At 50.9% G+C, this 20415-nt stretch overlaps 1 protein-coding gene across 5 annotated transcripts in view; it reads right to left on the bottom strand.

The window, feature by feature from the left end:
* The window catches only part of DLGAP4 (DLG associated protein 4), a 195258-nt gene that overhangs the window by 54459 nt on the left and 120384 nt on the right, over positions 1–20415 (bottom strand). For 3 of the 5 annotated variants that reach the window (XR_003145099.3, XM_025469950.3, XM_025469949.3), the window contains one exon: positions 19161–19401. Coding sequence is in view for 3 of the 5 variants with exons in the window: in XM_025469950.3 (XP_025325735.1) it covers positions 19161–19401 (241 nt within the window). In the remaining 2 variants the exon portion in view is untranslated. Of the gene's footprint in view, positions 1–10992; positions 11864–19160; positions 19402–20415 lie in introns of those variants that run through there. The other 2 variants (XM_025469953.3, XM_049100688.1) reach the window with 2 other exon arrangements.

Below are 20415 nucleotides of genomic sequence, written 5' to 3'. Positions count from 1 at the left end.
GTGATTGTGCAGACAAGAGAGGTACACAGAAATTGTATTTGTTGAAGCAAAAAAATTGAGACTGTATCTACTTTGGCAAGTCTGAGAATTTTCTTAGAAAAAGCACAGAGAAACAGGAACTTAAGACCCCCCACTAGTTAGATAACAGCTAATCTTTGAAATACACAGACCAACCAAATCAGGTGTTAAGATCCTCGCTATCTTCCAAGGGACCAAAACTGATTCAACAGAACAGCAGAGCTAGAAGGAACTTCTCCTGCCAAGAAACAAATGGGGACTCTGGAGCCCAGAGCTGGAGAGGAATCTTGTTGGGGCCACCTAAAAACTCGGGAAGCTGTGGCTCCTTCTCCTCCAACCCCTGTCCAACTTCTTGGGACTGGGACCAGAACAAAGGGCATTAAGGCTTTCAGGCCACCTGGGTCCTTAAGAAACCGCCAAGAGTTGAGGTAAGTGCCCACCCTACCGTGACCGAAGGTTTAGAGGTCTTGCCAGTGGAGACAGGGCCCTAGCTCTTACCTTCAGGGAGAGTGGAAATGTTCTGTGAAAGCTGGTTTGGGGAAGCGAGGATATCTTTCCCAGGCCAGCAGAGGCCCAGCTCAGCCCTGGCCCGGAAGGACAGAGGTTTAAAAGGCAGTGGCTTCTCACCTGGGGCCACACCCCGGTGAGGCTGACTTTCACCAGGGAACCTGTCCGACTGGCCGTCTCCCAGACAGCGGCAGGCCAAAACACCACCCCTGTCTGTAGCCTGGCGCCTCCCCCGCGGGGCCCTACTGGGCCCCGCCCCTGCCAGGCCTCCGGAGCAAGAGGGAGAAGAGGCCTGCCCCCTGATGTGAGGCCAGCTCGGCCTGGGTCTCTCAGGGCCAATCCCAGCCTGGGCTGGGACTGAAGCAGCTGCTTCCTGCTTTGCCTTTCTCTTTCACTTTGGTTTTTAACCCCAAAGTGAAACTGAAGACTGCGACGATGTGGGAAACCTAGTGAGAGGTAAGGCTTAGGAGGGCTGAACACCTGGCTTCCAATCCCGGTAAGGCCGCCTGCTCACCTAGGAGGAGGCCCTCAGTTTTCCATTGATAAAATGGGAAGGAGGAACTAGGATAATGATTTTAAACTAGTAATTTTGAACTAGAAAAATGATAGAACTTCCTCTTCCTCATCCCTACCACAGCTGAAAGCTGAAAGGGAGCTGCAGAAATGCCCTGTGGGGGACCCCAGAGGGCCTTCCCATTAACTTGGAGGAGGAGACAAAAGTAGCCTCAGTGTGGGGACCTTCCTGGCCTCCCTAACTACCTCTTCTTCACCTATTATCTAATCACCTTGACCCTGAGCGGGCCCTGGAGTTCCAGCATCCTAGGGCAAAGCAAATGCATCCTAGGCATGAGTCTGACTCTGTCCTGGCACAGCAAGTGGAGACACCCACCAACGGATGCCACCAAATTCCTAATCAGAGCGCAGACCAGGCCATCTACTAAGACTGGAGGTAGCCCACCCAGGACTGGTCCAAAGATCAGACTCAAACTCCAGGGTGGGATGCTTCGGTGGCTCAATGGTTGATCATCTGCCTTTGGCTCAGGTCGTGATCCCGGAGTCTTAGGATCAAGTCTGGCACCCACTTCTCCCTCTGCCTCTCTCTCTCTCTCTCTCATGAATAAATAAAACCTAAAAAAAAAAAAAAAAAAAAAAAAAGAAAGAAAGAAAAACACCCTCCAGAGGTCTTTGCCTCTCTCTCTCTCTCATGAATAAATAAAACCTTTAAAAAAAAAAAAAAGGAAAAAGAAAAAAAAAAAAAACCCTCCAGGGTACCTGGCATAGTGTCTAGCTAAAACCATATAATCTATTTTATGGGGGTTCCCCATTGGCTGGTTTACCAAATCTTCCCACTAGCCTGGTGATATAAGAAATGCATGGATGAACCTCTCCACTTTTCAGATGAAAAAAAATGAGGCTCGAGGAAGGGTAGGGACATAGTGGCCCAGCCTGCACTGGGATGCAGGAGCTCAGTAAATATTTGCTGAATGAAGGAGTTCACTGGCCCAGCTGCTGCCAAGCAGATGCAGCCCAAGCCAGAGAAATGCAGGAAGGAGGACACAGCATGGGAGGGGGGGATGCCTCTCCCTGGGGACCAAGTCATCAACAGGTCCCCAGGACCTGTAACAGAGTCCCCTCTGCCCAATTCTGGCCCCACTCATTACCCTGCTAGCCCATTTCTTCCCTTCATTCCTTACTTCCCCTCATCTGCACCATACTCTGGAAATACCTCATTGGCTGAGGACTGCTGAGTAACACTGGCCAACTCCCTTCCCATCTGGGCTGAATTAGAATAGTCTGGTTCTTAACCAAGGAAATGAATTTGAATCCAGGGGATGCAGGGTGCTTTTTAAAAAAATACACACTTTCGGGATGCAAAAGAAGGCAATTCAAAATACCTAACAAAATTTTAGGTGCACAGACTCTCTGTAACAATTTCACTTGCAGGAATGGCTCCCACAGCTCCACAGGCACACCCGCATACACACAGGTGGGGGGAAGGTGCTTGCTGTGGCACTGCTCACAGCAGCGAGACTAGAAACAACCTAAATGCCCTCCAGGAGAGAGCTGGATGACAACTGGTGGTCCATCCGTCATGGGACTGTCACACAGTCATGGAAAAGGAGGCCATGGACCTGTCTGCGTCAACAGAGACAGACTTGTAAAGAAGACAAAGTACAGAACGGTAGGCTGAAAAAAAAAAAAAAGAACGGTAGGCTGTAGGTAGAGAATATGCCATCGTTTGTGTAATAAAAGGTGATGTTATTACAAAAAAAAAAGGTGATGTTATTGACATAGCTGCCTACATATGAAGAGTATTTCTGGAAGGAAACATCAAGACTGTTCATAGTGATTATCTAGGAGTGGAGGGTGGGAGAGTTAAATTTTTCACTGGGCATTTTTTCTACAAAGTTTGAAATGTTTAACCACATACATGTATTGCTTCAATAGAAATGTAATTTCTACACATAAAAATAACTCCAGCAAAATGCTCTCAGAGAAAGCATTCTCTATGTCTCAGGGATCAAAGTCCCTGGGGCAGGGCCCAGGCATCTGGAGTTTGAAGTTTCCTCAAAAGCTGCTGGTCTACCCTTGTAGAACAGGTGGCCAGCCTCTGAGAGTAGATGGAGGCAGCCTGGACACTCCAGGGCTCTGGGCAGGGGAGAAAACGTCAGAGACGACTTGGGAAAAACTTGGCCTTAAGGCATAGGCAGGATTTGAAGAGGGCTTTGAATGTGGAACAGGTTCAGTTAAGAGTTCCTACAGGGAGCAGTGGGGAAATTTTGCCAGGCTGGTAAGACACGGAAAGAGGAAGGATTGTTTCTCTCAATATGAGATCCTGGCAAGTACCTACCTCTTTTACACTTGGTTCCCACTCATGGGACCTAAGAGGGGGTAGGCCAGAAATCTGAGGATCTGTCTTTATGTCATCTCATTTAGTACTGGAGGAAAGAGAGGGTCCCCAGCTCAGCACATGGCCACAGGGCTCCACACCTGGGCAGAGTGTAAACAAATATTTGGAGGCTAGAGAAAATTCAGGCCAGGATCTTAAGTATAGCAGCCCTCAGGTGACTTCCCTCCCGCCTCCCTCCCCAACACACTACTGAAGGAGCAGAGGGCCTTTTCTTGAGATGCCTTTACTTCACCTTGATAATGATTAAATCATTACTGAAGACCTCTTTTGTCACTTTTGAAGTTCAGTTTGCAGAGACTTGTTGCCTGGACTTGCTTTACCATGATGCTCTAAGCTGAGGGCTCACAAGTTACAACAGTCTAGATCTAAGCCACAGGCCCAAACTACAGGGCTCTGCAGCGGAAAGAGCCCAGTGTGCAAGTCAGGGGTGCTGCGGTAGATCCTGGCTATACCTTAATGATACTGTGAACTTTGGGAGGTAAGTCTCTAAGACTGCTCTGCTTGAACTGTAGTGCCAGGGCCAGCTCATTGCCTGGCACTCAGCAGGCACTTCAGTATTTGTTGAATAAACAAGTAGCTCAGCCAGTGAATTCCAGAGTGACCTTGCTCAAGTCACTTTCTGGAAAATGAGGATGATGTCCATAATAGTCAAACTGTGGAAGGAGCCTCGGTGTCCATCGAAAGATGAATGGAAAGAAGATGTGGTATATGTATACAATGGAATATTACTCAGCCATTAGAAATGACAAATACCTACTATTTGCTTCGACGTGGAGGGACCTGGAGGGTATTATGCTGAGTGAAATAAGTCAATCGGAAAAGGACAAACATTATATGGTCTCATTCATTTGGGGAATATAAAAATTAGTGAAAGGGAATAAAGGGAAAGGAGATAAAATGAGTGAAAATATCAGTGAGGGAGACAAAACACGAGAGACATTTAACTCTGGGAAATGAACCAAAGGGTAGTGGAAGGGGAAGTGGGTGGGGGGTCAGGGTGACTGGGTGATGGGCACTGAGAGGGGCACTTGGCGGGATGAGCATTGGGTGTTATGCTCTATGTTGGCAAATTGAACTCCAATTAAAAAAAAAAAGAAAATCAGGATGACAAGCATAGTAATGACTTCCCAGAGTTGTATAAGATCTAATAAGATAAGGAGGATGAAAGTGCTTTGCAAATCAAAAACAGGCTAAGCAAATACTGAGGATTCAGAACCAATGTGTTGAAAACAATATTAAAAAAAAATGAATATATGGGGGCCCCTGGGTGGCTTGGTGATTCAGCGTCTGCCTTTGGCTTAGGTTGTGATCCCTGGGTCCCAGGATTGAGTCCCACATCAGGCTCCCCATAGGGAGCCTGCTTCTCCCTCTGCCTATGTCTCTGCCTCTCTCTCTGTGTCTCTCATGAATAAATACATAAAATCTTTAAAAAATTTTAAAAATGAATATACGTCCGAATGGTCAAATTTATGTGAAAGCATGGGGCAAATGGCCTTACTACACTTAACAGGCCACTCTAGTCCACTGTTACAATGTCTGAATGGTATTTTCTCAGGCTGTCTGTTCGAAAAGAGCACAAAAATCCCTCATTAAAACCTTTGTCTAGATTTTGGTATGAAAAAGATGGGTGCAGTTACAATCATATCTTGCATACACTGGGGTCAGAGAACATCTGCCGAAGTAGACTGGCATATGGATCCTGGGGGTGTTTACTGGATGTAAGGAGAGGGATGGTTGAACAGAGCTCAGAGGCTGTGCCTACCACGCGGCTGCTCTGCTTCATGACCCAAGGCCCAGCCCAAGGGGACATATAAAGGAGAATGATTTGCCAAGCCATCAATTTCTGTCCTTTTTTTTTTTTTAAGCCACCAATTTCTGAGATGTACCCTGGGACCAGCCCTTGCTGCCTCCCATAGAAGCCTCTCAGTAAGCACCAGTTCCCTTTCCCTTCTCTCTGCCCAGTAGATATCCCTGGCTACCACCTGGGAAAGGGAAACTGGGCTCCATCACCTGGCTCTCCAGTGCCAAAAGCATCTTGGGACAAGTCCCTTCCTACCTTTGTGGGTGGCTGATTCCTCTGGATGGGTGAGGGAACACCCTCTCTGGTGGCAGCTAGCTGAGAATCCCAATGGACCCAGTCATGGGTGTGCCCACTTGGACTAGACACAATGACTCTGAATACTGCTCATAGCCTGGTGAATAAAACTGATGATGTGAAAGCCCCTCACTTCCTTGACTCTCCTACCTTGAAGAATTCTAAACTGGCACCCGGTCCTGACTTTCCAGATCTTTGGAAAGTAAGGGCGTGTAGGCTTTAAGGGATGTATCTGTGTGCCCCCAATTCAAGGGGCAAGAAGGCTCAGATTCCTAGGATCCTAATAGAGAGTTTCCAAGAAGCAGAGCTGAACTGTGGGAAGAGTCAGGATTTGCAGTCAGCCCTGGGTCTAAGCCACATTTTTCTTATCTGTCAAAGGGGGATAGTAAGTCCATTTGCCTCTTGCTTGGTGTAAGGATTTCTGACAGCATCCGTGGAGGCCCTGGCACAGAGCAGGTGTGCAAGCAATTTTCTTAGACTGTATTTCTTCCTCCAAAGTAGTAACATTCGACATCTTTCCCTCTGGCCCATCAAGCCCCTGAATGGGCTCTCCTGAAGGAGCACAACACCCTCTGCTACCCCAACTGTCCTTTCCCACCCCATGAGCTCCACCCAAACCCCACCCTCTTCTTTCATCTGAATGCTTGTGAAGCTTCTCCTGTCCATTTTCATTCATTCCAATTCACCCAGCCTGATACACCTTCTTAGAAAAAAAATATCCTCCAGTTGTGTCACCCATTCTAAAACCTTCCATAGCCCCCCAAAGCCTCTGCTTCTCAGCTGATATGAATTCAATGTTGCCCACAACTTCCTGGCCCCTCCCAGATTTTCCATCCAGAGCACTGATGCATCAGCAAAACTAATCTACTCACTGTTTCCCTAAATACATGCTTACCTTCCAGCCTCCGCATCTCTGCCTTTGCACAAACCATTCCCTAGAATGTCAGCCTCACCCTCTGTCTCTGCAAATCCAGCCCCCTTCAAGAGGGCTCTTGTTTCCTCTGGCACACACTCACTTCTTCCTTCTCAAACAATGCTTTTCCTCAGCAGACGCTTAATTACAGACTGTCACACAGTCTCTCATAATTGTAGGCCTTGTCTCCCTTGTTAGACCATAAGTTCCCAGGGGCAGAGGCCTCATCTGTTCTTTCCCATCCTCTCAGAGCTTGGCCCACAGCTGGGGGGCAGGCCTCAGAAAGTGCTTTCCAAGCCCAACTGGCTCCAGGCTGAGCCAAGTCTAGCTCCAAACACTTGGGACCACTTCCCCTGTCCCATGATGAAACTTCACTGACCAAATCACACTTTGCTCTTCCTACTCTCCGCTGGGTGTCCCAGGCCAGTGATACAGAGAAATGGAGACCCAGTAGGCAAGCAGGGCTATGATTCTTGCCCGGCTGTGGCATGGTCTTTGGGATCCTAGGCACGTACTTGTCCTTCCCCTTACCTGGGCCTGCTTCCTCACTGTGAAACAGGAAACAATCATCTTTTAGCTGTAGAATACGAATATTATTTGCTTTTAAGGTAGTCTTGACGAGTGGGTGGGTGAGGAACTAGGACTCAACACAGGCTGAGGGAAACCCGGCAATCTGAGAGGCACTCAGACTGTATACCTCATCAACCTCATTAAATTCCTGTTGACAACTGGATTGCATTCCTGCCCAGGTGTTCAATTCCACAGCTCTACCCTGGCCAGGTCTGACAGTGTCTATTGCCAGGGCTAAGCAAGGAAAGGGTAACTTGCTTCTGGAAACAACCAATCCTGCCCAAAACAAAGATGAGGAGGAGCCAGATTCCTCATGTGTGAAATGAGGAAAGTATTGGTATCTGCGTCACGGGGTTGCTGCAATAATACAGTGAGATAATGCCATAAACCACTTAGCACAAACCCTGACACCTGGTAAATGGCAGTGTAGCATAAAGGTTCCCATTTCTCAAGGGGCCTTCACTACATGAGTTCTCATCCTCATGGCAACCTGTGAGGAAGGGATTTCCATCCCAATAGGTCAGAATAAAATTGAGTTGCAGAAAGTTGATCAATCCAAGATCATGCAGTGGGGACAAGCCAAGCTGGGAAACAATCCCAGGAAACTCTCAGTTCAGCTTTTCCCAGAGTGCACCCCCCAGGTTCTTGGTTTTGGACTCCTCCAGAGGGCTGAACTTGTAAAGTTGATTCCTGCCCCAGACCTGCCAAAGGAGACTCTCTGGGATGGAGCCTAGGAACTTAAACTTTATAAAGATAAGGAACCTACATCTTATATACATTAGGAAACTGAAGTGCAGTGACCACTTTTCATCAAGTGTGGGCCTGGGACAGAATTCGTAAGTCTGTTTGACTCTAGAGCAGCAATCAGAGACTTCCTGGAGGAGGTGGCAGCATTTGACAATGTGGGTCTCAAAGGGAAGAGAGGGTACAAAGGGGGAGGGTACAGCACAAATTATGGCTTAGAGTGGGAAGGGGCAGGCAACAGCTGTTCAGGGTAGCTCATGCTCCCAAATCCCCAGGGAGCCACCACTGCAGCCTTTCCCTAAAAGTCCAGGAAGAGACACTTCTGAGCCAATCTGAGCTTTTGGGAGAGGGGCCTGCCATGCTGTTGCCTCCGACAAGCAGGTCTCTGGCCCTCTGGGTGTGTCTGGTTGCTGCTCAGGATGAGAAAGCCAGGGAAGATGTGACTCAGTCTCTGCCCAGCCTCCAGCTAGTCCTGTTGAAGTCTGAGATGAGCTCAGAGGCAATGTCAAGCAAACTCTCCCTGCAGAAGAGATGCCAGACCCAGAGAAGGAGGAGGCCTGAGGGGCAGGCTACCAGGCAGAAACAATAAATTTAGAGCACAGCTATTGGCGAAGAAAAGTCCAGAGGTCCGGGCTCAAGCCCACCCCGATGCTGCCATGCTGCGGGACTCTGAACTGGTCCCTGTGCCTCTCTGGGCCCCCTATTCTTCATCCACCTGTGAAGCAGAGAGAATGCCAGTGCTTCCTCCCAGGACCATGAGCAACAATGGTCAGGAAAGCGCCTGACAGATTACACAATGGCTCATATGGCAAGTGAGAGATTAGAGGATTACTCCTATTATTTATTAGAACAGTCAGGTGCTTTCCTTGTTACCTGAACCTCAACACCAGGGGGTTGGCGGGTGGGGCGGGGCGAGGAGAAGCTGGGTCTCTGTCTTGTTCCCACAAAGAAAAAAGTGATCCAGATATTATTGGGAGATGAAAATTCAGATTTATTAAGTGCCTACTGTATAATAGGTATTTTTTAAAATATATAATCTCAATCTTCACCACAATCCTGTATGTAAATATGATTATCTTGAGTCCCAATGAGGAAACTTGAAGTTCAAAGAAAGTAACTTGCCCAAATTACACAGGGAATGAGCGATGGAGACCAATTCTACTCTCTGTAACAGTTTGCATGAAAGGGAGGAACATGCCTGGTATACAGGCCCAACTAAAGCACTACCTCCTCCTGGAAGCTTTTCTGAACCCTCTGCCCAGACAGGATCTCTCTCCTGCGAAACCCCACAGCATATGATCAGGACACATCCTGTAGCATTCACACATTCTCCCCCTTGTTCTGTGATCAAGCACACTTTTAACAGGTAAGATGAGCTGTAGGTACAAATAGGTAGCCATTGAATTACCTTAGAATCCTCAAATGTCAGAACTGGAAGCACCTAACAGGCCATGCTATCCAACTCACTCATTTTTCAGAGAGAAAAATACAGAGAGAGAGGGATGCTTGTCTGAAGCCACATTGCATCTTAGCACTGCCAGGAATAGAACCTGGCGTTCTGCCTCACAGAATTTCTTTAGGGATTCTATGATTTCAGAATCAGTTTTAGGACAAAGATTATTATTCCCATTTTACAGATAAGGAAGCTGAAACCCAGAGAAGGTGGCCTCCCTGAGAGTGGGAAAGATGTGGGGACCAGCATCCCGATCTCCTGGTTCCAGCCCAAGGGCCAAGGACCAAGCCCCTCTCTCTCCTCAATTGCAAGTCATCCGTGTAGTGTGTCAAGCACAGGACCCAAAGTAATAGGTAAAATGGATGTTGGAAATTGTCATTATACACCAGTGGGCAAGTGACACTAGCCTGACAGTGACCTACCTCCTCAGAGGCAGTGCCATGGAAGAGGACCAAGTCCTTGCTTTACCCTCTGTAGGTCCCTGGCTCTATGGGCCTCATCCATAAGACAAGGGTGCTACAACAGTTGATCTCTTCTCCTGCTCCGAAGTTCTAGGACATCCTAGGCTCCTTGACAGCAGACCTCCAACTGTGTGTGGAGCCTCTCCCGGCTGCTGTCTTTGTCTTTGTTTCCCCACTCTACGGGGAAGCAGGAAAAGCAGCAGAGGCTCACAGCCACAAACTGACTTTTTTCCCAAGTGCCACTGGCCATGCAGGGTCCACCCTCAAACAACAATGGGATGGAACATGGAAAATCCAACTGTCTCCCAGCACAGACATCCAGCTATGCACACCTGCCTATCTTTACAAACTAACAAAGAGAAACCAGGAATTGGCATAGATAAGGGACAGCTTGCTCCCTGCCCCGGTGGAAAGGCAGGTGTATTCCTGAAAAATCAGGTGGTAATGGAGCCAAGGGTAAAGAACTCTGGATGGGGTCCTGGGGCTGGACCCCTGTCCTAGCTCTGCCATCAACTAGCTGTGTACCCTGGGCAAGCTGCTTTCCCTCTGTGGGCTCAGTTTAAAGACACAGTGACACTTCACAAAGCATGCCTACAGACGTTTCATTTGATCTTCATGACAAATGGTGAGATTAGTACAATTATCCCCTTTTTACAAATGGAAAAACTGAGGCTTATGGAGGTTGAGGCTCTCACACAGCTTGAGGCTGGCAGAATGAAGGCCCAGAGTTCTTAGCCCATCAAAGGAAATACTCAAGTGTGTCAGATTAAGAACAACTCCTCTTTCCCCTCATCCTGACTGAGAGTCTCAGCAAGACCAAGGCAGCACAGTCCCTTGTTCACCTGCCCACTCTGCTGGCCTGCAAAGTTCTGGCCACACACCCTACAGCCCAGCTGCCTAGGCGGCCGCACCCCCCTGCAAAATTTCATTACTCAAGTTGGCAAGAACGCAGCCCCCACCCCCAGCCGGGTCTAAATAAACGCCCAAGTGATATCACATCCTGCCAGCTCCAAAATAGCCCAGGCCTGCCCACAAGCGATCACAAAGTGCCAGGCCATGCAGGACCAAGCGGGCAGGACATCCAGCCCGTGGCACCCTCCACACACTCAAGCAACTAAAGCAGAAGCCTCAGAGCAAGAAGGCCCCCCCACTCCCACCTCTGCCAGACAGGCCTGGCCCCTCCCTCCTTGCCCCTTTGTTGGGAGGGTCCAGAGCCTCCTGCCCCAGCGCCAGCCCTAGCCCCAGCGCCAACCCCATGGAGCCTCGCCGCGGCCAGCCTGCGGGCGGACTCCGGCCAGACCCGGACACCCCACCACTCACATTGCTTCAAGAGCTCCAGACACAAAGCCATGAGGGCCGGAGGGGGGTCAGAGACCCAGAGACCGGCAAAGACAGAAAAGGGGAAAGGGAGAGACAAGGGAGCAGAGAGCAGGGGAGACAGGGGGCAGGGGCAGAGAAAGCAAGGGGGCCAAGAGCCCTGGGGAAAGGAGCAGGCTCAAAAGGGGGCCTTCAGCACAAGAGCCACTCAGTGGTGAGACCACTGAGGCAGATGTGAGGGCTGAGGCAGGGAGAGCAAAGCAGGGGAGCCCGACCCCCAGAAGCGGGGGGGCGGGGGGGCACGGAGGCCTGAGAGAGAACAAGGAGCGACAGCCACAGAGACAAACCAAGGGAAAGCAGGGAGGGGTGAAGTCTGGGAGCTGGGAGCTTTAGGGGGTCCCGAGGAGAGAGACCCCAAGGGATCTCCGAGGTCCCAGCGCGAATGGGGGGCCCCGCGGGGGAAAACCCCGAGGAAATGAGGGCTAAGAGAGGGGCAAGACCACAGGGATTTGAGGATACAGATGGAAGGGAGGACCCCCCACAGGCTGTGCGGAAGCTCAGAGGGGCGACGTGAGGGAGTGACGGGGTGTTGAAGGCAAGGCCCCCAAAGACGTGGGGGCGCCGTGAGGGGGAGTCCCGAGGGCCCGGGCCGCCCAGAAAAGGAGGCTCTGAGGGATGAGAGGAGCGCTTGGAGGGGGACCCGAGATCGGGGAGCGAGGGAGGGGCTGAGGCACCGCGAGGGCAGAGACAAAGAGACAGCGAGCCGGGGAGAGACAAAGCGGACGGAGCGGGGAGACCAGCCCGAAGGCTGGCAGCCGGACAGAAGGACGGAAGCGCGAGCGGGCGGGGGGACGAACGGACGGACAGACGGGGAGGAGGGCGGGGGCAGGGCCGGGCGGGGGCGGCGCCCGTCTCCTCGCGGGGCCGCGGCTGCTCCGGGCGGCGCTGGGCGGGCCCCAGCCGTCCGGGCTGAGGAGGCGGCGGCGACGGCGTGGACCGGACAGACGGACGGAGTGACGGACGAGGCTGGCGGCAGCTGCGGCCAGCGGCGGGCACTCACCCTCCTCCCTCACGCGGCCCGGCCCGAGGCTCCGGTTTTGTACGCCCGAGGGGCGGGGCCTCCGTGTTAAAGCCCCGCGCCGGCCCCGCCCTGCCCCGCCCCCCGCGTCAGCCGCGCGCGCGCGCCTCCCGGGACTCCCGGGGCGGGCGGGGACGCGCGCAGCCCGCTCGGCACGTGGCCCGGCGCGCGCGCGCGGCTAGGCCGGGTGCGCAGGCGCTCGGCGCGCTCCGCCGCCCACGCCCAGGCCGACCGACCGGGAGAGGGAGCGCGCGCCCACGTCGGCACGCGCATGCCTGAGCCCCGGGGCTCCGCCCCTCGAGCCGCCCCGCCAAACCGGTTCCAGCTGGAAAGGGACGCATGCTCCGTAGCGGGGCGGAGCGGAGCGGGTTCGCACTAGTTCGCCGTGGCGACCCCTCGCTGTCACCGCGGGAAACTGAGGGCCACAACAAGGAACCTGAGCTGGTCTTCTCAACGCTGCAGGGTCAAATTAGGCCTCAATTCTCGCGGCGCCCCCAGGTCCCCATTTCTCTTGTTGAGCCCCCCACTCGTCTCGTCCTGGCCTCCCCTCTCCAGGCTGTCCTTACCGGAGGTCTCCCTTGCAGGCCCCACTGTCCCTGTCCTGCCTTGCTGGGTGATTGAGGCACGCCCCTTGCCTTCTCTGCGCATCTCTTTAATAAACGTAAAATGACGAAGGGAATCCTAATAAGTGTTTCTGATACCATTGTAGCGATTTTTGTATAAAAGCATAATAATGACAAAAGAAGATGAGGATTATTGGGCCATTTTGATCCCAGCCACGGTGCTAAGCACTTTCAAAGTATTAACTTAGTCTGTCCTACTCATCGTCACGGTGCTCCACCCGTGCTATTCACGTAGCATTCATCTTTAAATTGACTTAGAAAAATTCGAGAAACTCCTAAGGACGAGCCAGGCTCAGTCTTGCTCGGGCCCAGCCACACGGAACCCTGCTCCAAGGCGCCAGGCATCCTCCGGCTCAGGACTCCTCCCTGCGAGGCATACCTCCACGGCTTCCTCCAAGGCTTTGCTTAAGTATGTTTCTCAACCAGGTCTACCCTATCCTGTTTGTGCTGCAAACACCCTTCCCCTTGCTCTGGGCTATTTTCCAATGAACCATATGCTTATATGTGTTGTTTATCATTCTGTCTGCTTCCCCCACCCCAACAGAATGTCCTTTCCATGAAAGCGGGGGTGGGTGGGTGGGGTGTTCTGTTTTGATCACTGTTGTGTCCCTGGTGAGCACGGCCTGGCCCACTGTAGGTGATCAATAAACATCTATCTAGTGAAAGAGCAGCCTGATTGCAAGGCTCATGTTCTTAACCACTACTTAGTGGGAGCTCCCTGGTTCCATCTAAGCATCTTTGTCTCTCCTCCTTTGGAGTGACCTCTTTACCCCTAAGGGTGTAAGAAATGCCTCTAGTTCAAGAAACTCAATCCTGGCTTCATAACCTGCCCATCAATCTTTAAGCCCAGTCACTATTTCCCCCAGAAGGCTCAATGGATCTGCCAAAAAAACAGGATTTAGAAGGGTAATGATTTGTGCACTGAGCTCACAGTAGGCACTCGATTAACCAGGAATGTTCTGGACCAAGGTTTGGTAGAGCCCTTGGAGGAAGCCTGCCTTCTGCTAAGCGCCTTCTGTGCAGAGGTACGGCAACAGGGAATTCTGACCCCTCTTCACTCACTCCAGGAAGGCCTCCTGGATCCTCTCATTACTCTCTGACTTTATGGCCCCTGCTCAGGCCTCACTGCTTTGCCTGGATCTCCAATCCATCCTGGCCAGCTTGCCACATAATTTTCCCTAAAACTCTTGTAACCATGTCACGCCTCTACCAGGATTCCGGATGGCTCCCCTGCCCATGGGATAATGGGAAACTCAAGGCTTAGGAGTCAGGGAGACCCAGATGGGAAACAGCAACTTGACCTACTAACTGGGTGACCTTGATCTGACACTCACCTTCTCTAGGCTGTAGTTTCTTTGAAAGAGTTCTGTACAAGAGTATATGCATATGTACAAAAGGTTAAACTGGGATAACTCAGGAATATCAGATATGTGTAAATATTGTGACCATGCTGATATCACCAGTCAATGGTGGCCCACTTCTCTACTTAACTAAGTCTCAGTCCTGGGCTGCAGGGATCAGAAATGACATAGGAGTGAAGTCTATTTGCAATCTCTGGACATGATGGTCTTTGAGGTTCCTCTCAGTCCTGACACTCTGGTAACTGAAGTGTTTGATATGACAGGAGCTATAGGGTAATAATCAGAGATTGTGGAAGGCTAGGCCTGGGGGAGGGTTTTGGGGGGGACAAGGCTGACCAAACGGTTGACTGCTTATTGGAATTTTGTCAGCCTCCCTTCCTTTGTGGAGGAGGGAGTGTATCAGAGGAGAAACTGGGAACATTGTGAGGGAGAGTGCAGAGAACAAAGAAGGGATTCAGAAGGTGACTTGGACAGGAGGTATTTGGACAGGGAAGGGGGTCTCCAAATTCAAGCTTCACAACACTGATGGAGAATGTGAGACATAGGTAGGGGCAGAACCCACCCGGAGTGAGACAGGAGAGAGGAAACTAGATCTCAGGGCTCCTGAGCAAGGAACAAGGGTGTATCCCAAGCAGGGAATCTATCCTCACTTAGCCTAGAGCTTCAAGCACTGGCACAGGGAGTGCGCCCAAGTGTGTGTAACCTGGTGTGTGTGTATATGCATGTGTAAACACACACACGGAAACATGTGCTGATGCAGAGGGCACAGCTGGCAGGAGCTGCGGGGCAGGGGTGGGGGAGTGCCACCCAGGGCCCCTGGGTGAGGCCATAGCCTCCCTTATGGTTCAGAGGGTGTGGGAGAGACACAGAAGGGGAGGCTAGGGAGGGAGGATGTATAGAAACGGGGAGGGGAGGAAGTGGGGGGGCATATAGGGGAGAACAGGGTTAGGGGCCACAAAGGGAAGGCAGAGAAGGTGGGCAGGGGAAGCTGGTGGGAAGGAGGGCAGGGGAAGCTGGGAGAAAGGGAGGCAGGAGAGGAGAATGAGTGCTAACGGGAGCTGGGCAAGGAAGAGAGGGGAGGGAGTGGGAGGCAGTCTTCTTTGTTCTTTCTTCTTTTCTTTCCCAGAGGGTGAGAGGAGGTAGGGTGGGGCTGACTGTGGGGTGATGGCATCCCTGTGGCCCCTTCTGGCTGGGTCCTTTGGCTGGGAGGGGCACATATATAGAGCCAGGCTGCTGCTTCCCCCACCACCCTAGCTGGAGCGGACCCAGCCTGCCAGTCACCTGCCAGAGCTATTTCTGGAATGTGGAATCTGGGTCAGAAAGGGGGAGGGAGAGAGAGAGGAGTGGTGGCAGCGAGACTGGCAGCAGGGAAGCTGGTGAGCTCAAAGTGGGTGGGTGGGCAGCTCTATGCTCTGCCCACAGCTGCTCCTGGGGGGGGGGAGGGCTCCCCTTCCAGGCTCTCACTGCCTCAGTTACCACTCCTCGCCCACATCCACCTACCTGCCTGCCAGAGTACATCCCGTGCCCATGTGAGAGGGACAAAGAGCTCTGATGCCCCTCAGCAATGGGTGGTGGTGGTACTCAGAACAGCCCTAGGCGAGTGTGTCTACAAGGGGCCTGGACTTCTTTCTCACTTCCTGGAGACAGAGCAGAGGAGAGGAGGCCACCTTCTGAGCAGGGGTGATCCTTGTGGGCAAATAGTGGCTGAAATAGGGTGGGTCTGTGTGTTGGTGTCGGTGTGGGTCTATATGGAGGGAGGTGATTGTGGGCAGAATTGCCATGTACGGATGTGCAAATTTTATACTGATTAAAGATGCCACATATAAGGCGGGTACTGTTTACAACATAGACATAATTGAATTACATACTAATCATGACAAATTTGTGGCAGATGGCAGTAAAAGACCTTATTCAAATAAAAATTACACATCATGACAATTTTTCAACAGATGGCAATTAAGTGTCTTGAGGGGGGAGTGCCCTTTTCTAACCCTGCGCAAAGGAACCGTATGGACCAGCTGCAGCACTGGGCACAGATTTGGAAATCTGGTGGCCCTGATTTTCCCTGTGAGGCAGGTGGGTTTACCTGCTGAGCATGAAGGGATCGGAGGGTGGAGGAGAGATGAGCAAGTATGTAGTGGTCCCTGTGGAGATCTGAGGGAGAGCTGATCTGGGAAGTGTCGGGGTGAAATTTTTTGGTGGCTCTAATCTGCTAGAGGCATGATTTCCTCCTGGGTGTGGAGGTGGCATGAGTCTTGAAAGAAACACACATGTATGTGACTGTGATGCAGGTGTATGTAGAGATTAGGCATAAATGTGCACATGTGAGACTATCAGTGTACATGTATTTTTATAACTTTTCATGTCATACAGAGGGGTCTTGAGGATAGGTGTATTGATTGTTTTTTAAACTTTTTATTTATTTGAGAGAGAGCGAGAGAGAATGCACATGCACCAGCATGGGGATGGGTAGAAGAGGAGGGAGAGAATCTTAAGCAGACTCTGTGCTGAGTGCAAAGCCTCACACAGGGCTCAGTCTCATAACCCTGATATCACAACCCGAGCTAAGACAAAGAGTTAAATGCTTAATGAATTGAGCCACGCAGGTACCCTGGAGAAGTGTATTTTCTATATGAGAGGAACATGAATAAATGCGGTCAATAGAGTGGACCACAGTAGATTCAGTTACTGACCCTATAATTTTTTACCCCTCCTTGTACCCACACCATTGCCATAAAAATACAGTTTCTTACACAAGTTAGGAGGATACCTCTCCATCCTGTCTTTGAGCCCAGTCATATGATTTCCTCCAGCCAACAGAATTTTAGCAGAGAGTATGGAAGTAGGAGACTTGAAATGTGCTTGTATAACTAGGTTGGCTCTCTTGTGCTTCTGCCATCATCATGAGAACATGCCCTGGTTGGGTCACTGATCCCAGAAGGACCCTTAGTTCTAGGAGGATGAGAGAGGTATGGGACAGAACTGTTCTAGCTGACCCACAAATTTGGGAGCAAGAAATAAGTGTTAATTGTTGTATTACGCTAATTTTATGGTTGTCTGTCATGTAGCACTATTATGGCAACAGCTGATCAATAAGGAGCCCAAGCAGTTCTGGGATATGTAGCCCATGTCCCATCCTTAGTCTATTCATGAGGAATTGGGTTTGAGGAAGATTACAGAATGAAGAAAATTGTGGGCATGCTGTATGTCCCCCCAGACCCACCTCAAGCTTAGAGAACTGACCATGGGCCTGATGATACCGGGAATCTGACCCTTTACCTGAGGCTCCTAGAGAACTGTAGGTAGCTGGGAGAGCCTAGCAGGGATCCCCTGGATTTGGAGGCCCTAGAACCAGGCCTCAGCATCTGCTAGGAGACCTCTAAAGCAGAAAGACTGGCAGGGTTACCCATGACTGCAGGGCTAGAAGAAAGGCCATAGCAGACAAGCCCATACTTTCAGAATTCCACATGGCAAGGCCTCCTTTTCACACAGATAGAGTGGGAGTCAAGGAAGATAGTGGGGCTGGAGTTGTCATCAGAGGATTTTGCCCAAGATGCCTGCATGGCAGGGCCAGGTCCCCTAGCAAAGAGAAGTTGAGGGTTAGGGTTAGGATTAGGGTTAGGGTCAGGAGGGGGACCAGATGGAGATGCTGTGGGGGGAAATAAGAAGCAGTGGGCTGGGGTCGGGGGGACTGCCCCAGCCAGGGAAGGAGGCACTCCAAGGGTCCCGCAGAACAGAAGAAACTTCAAAAGCACCACTTAGCAGAAAGATCCACTATATGGCATCTGTCATACAGAGAGTCCTGACACCAGATAACACCTGTCCTGGCTACCTTCCCCTGCCCCCCGAAGGGACCAGAAACAGCCACTAGTGAACAAGGAACAGAGACAACAATGACCACCACGCCCAGCTCCCTACTGTGGGCTTCATAGTCCGAGTCAGTCCCTACCTGCAGAAGCATGAGATTTGAGGTTGATAAGGCTGAAGCTTTGCAGTGAGGCCAGACTGGACTCTTAATACCTGAAAATGAGGCTATTCCTTAAGGTCTAAAAGTGACTGGAAAAAGCTCAGGGATCTGCCCAGATATTACCCAGGGTTTGAAAGGCAATAGTGAAAGTCATTTCTTGCTCTGCCCCCTGCAAAGACAAGTTCCTTCAATAAATTAATTTCCTGTTTATAGAATATACATAGGATTCAAGTTCATTTATTTACATTGAACACCAATTGAGCACTGGAAACGTGTCTATATTCCTACAACAATCCAATCCCAACTGCTTTTGATTGCCAGGAAAGTCAGAGTCAAATCTGAGAACCAAGAATAACAGATCCCACCGCATGTAAGGCCCTGCCTGAACATCCCCTACACACAGTAACTTATTTTGTCTCCCCAAGAACTCTCTGGGGTCTGTCTTAGGCCTCAGTTTACAGGTGAGGAAACTGAGACTCCAGGAGGAAAACTAGCTGGCCCTTGAGATCGAAGATCGAAGCTCTCTCTATTAAACCAGAAATTATCTAGGATGTTCCCTGGCCTTGGTTTTCATGGCTTGCTCTGTGACGCAGCGTTCCCTTTTGCTCTGATCTTGCACAGACTGTCACCAGAGGACTTAGAACAAGTAGCATGAAGGACAGGTTGTCTCTGTGGATATGAGAGAAACCTGCAAACCCATCCTGCTGAGAAGTCTCAGTGCAGATACCATCTCTTCTCGGCAGGCAGGTTCTAACCCTCACCATAGGCTGACTTACTTGAACTAATCTAAACAGGGAGGGAGGGCTTCAGTAAACCCTGTTCACCAGGAGATGGCTGCTCTGAACCAGGGTCAGGAGAGTCAGGGGCAACCAAGTATCTCAAAGCCACAGGCCTCTCTGACCCCTTCAACCTTCTGCCAGTGATGACATCTGCCTCTGTGACCCCCATTTGAGCTCTAATCTGCCAGTCAGTGGGAAGTTCAGTTTCAAGGCCTCCTGCTTTTGCTCCTAACTATCCTTCCAAACCTGGCTAGCCCACCATGAATTCTTCCCCAGCATTCCCCGCATCTGATCCACCAGGAATGGTCCCTGGGGCCCCCTTGTGAAAAACAAAAACACCCCCCCCCCCATCTCAGTACTCACTTGGAAGCGTGCGACTGTTGCTGAGGCTGCCAGTGCTGGGCGGGGGGGAGAGGGACTGCAGGGAGACACTGTCCTCCTCTTGCGAGCAGCCCGCCTGGATGGCCCGCAGGTAGCTGTGGCTGCGGGAGCGGAAGTAGCTGGGCAGCGGCAAGTCCAGTGCCTCCGCAGCTGCAGATTCCGCTTCGCTGCAGGCAGACTCGCAGGCTGCCTCATACTGGTCGCTCAGATCTGCCTCCCGTACCTAGCCAGGCAAAGGTGGGCGTCAGAGGCCAGCAGTGCCCATTCTGGAGGGACAAGGTGCTCGGTGGTTGGTACAGTGGCAGGGCTGGAGAGTCTGAAGGACCTCCAGTCTGCTCACCCTTTCCTCCCATCTCACTCATGGTATGGGATGAGCAGATGGAGCCCTTAAGAAATATATGCAACCCCTGAGACTTCTCTGAACCTCAATTTTCCCAATATCTACAATACAGGAGAAACTATTAAGGATACTTAATGGATCTTGTGTGTCCATACTGATCAACTGATAGATCTTGAGGCCACATCTGAAGTCAGCCACAAAGAAGGCTATAATCAACTAGTAATGTCTACCTTGAATGTTGGAATGGGAGGAGGCAGTAAGTGTGCTAGATATTCACCATCTTATGGTCCAATTCCTTTATTTTCACAAGCAAAGAAACTGAGGGCCAGTGAGGAGAAGATGCTTGCCAGGCATACCCAGTGAGGAAGTGGCTGAATCAATAATCCAAGTATGAATTTAGGGAAGATTAATCTGGCCCTGGCATACAGAATGAATGTTGGGAAGGGAATCTAGAATGGAGGCAGAGGCCAGAGATGAAGCTGATATGTAGTTGTCTGGTGAGATTAGACAAAATTGGAATGAGGGTAGTGGCAGGGAGGATTGATTAGTAATGTCTGCCATGGGCAGTATGGAGAATGGTGACATGTATGCTATTTGCCATCTCACACCTAGTTCAGACCCATCTAGATGGTTTCTAAGTGTCTTTCTAGAGATGGCCATCCAAGATCCTACAAATCTGCAGTTGAGAGTGTGACCATTCAGGGACCCACCATAAATATACTCTCCCAGCGTTCTGTAAGGGTCTGTCTGACCCAGGTCTTAGGCCATGATGGTTACTGGAGACCACAGAGTATACGCTGAGGGGTCAGCGGGCAAAGGATGGACACTGAGTGGAGGTCCTGGGAGGAGGCCTGGGCAAGAAGGGAAGAGGCAGAAGCTGACTGAGCACTACATGGA

This window comes from Canis lupus, chromosome 24 (assembly GCF_003254725.2).
Source record: "Canis lupus dingo isolate Sandy chromosome 24, ASM325472v2, whole genome shotgun sequence".
NCBI lineage: Eukaryota > Metazoa > Chordata > Mammalia > Carnivora > Canidae > Canis > Canis lupus.
This window is presented reverse-complemented; position numbering and strand designations above follow the sequence as displayed.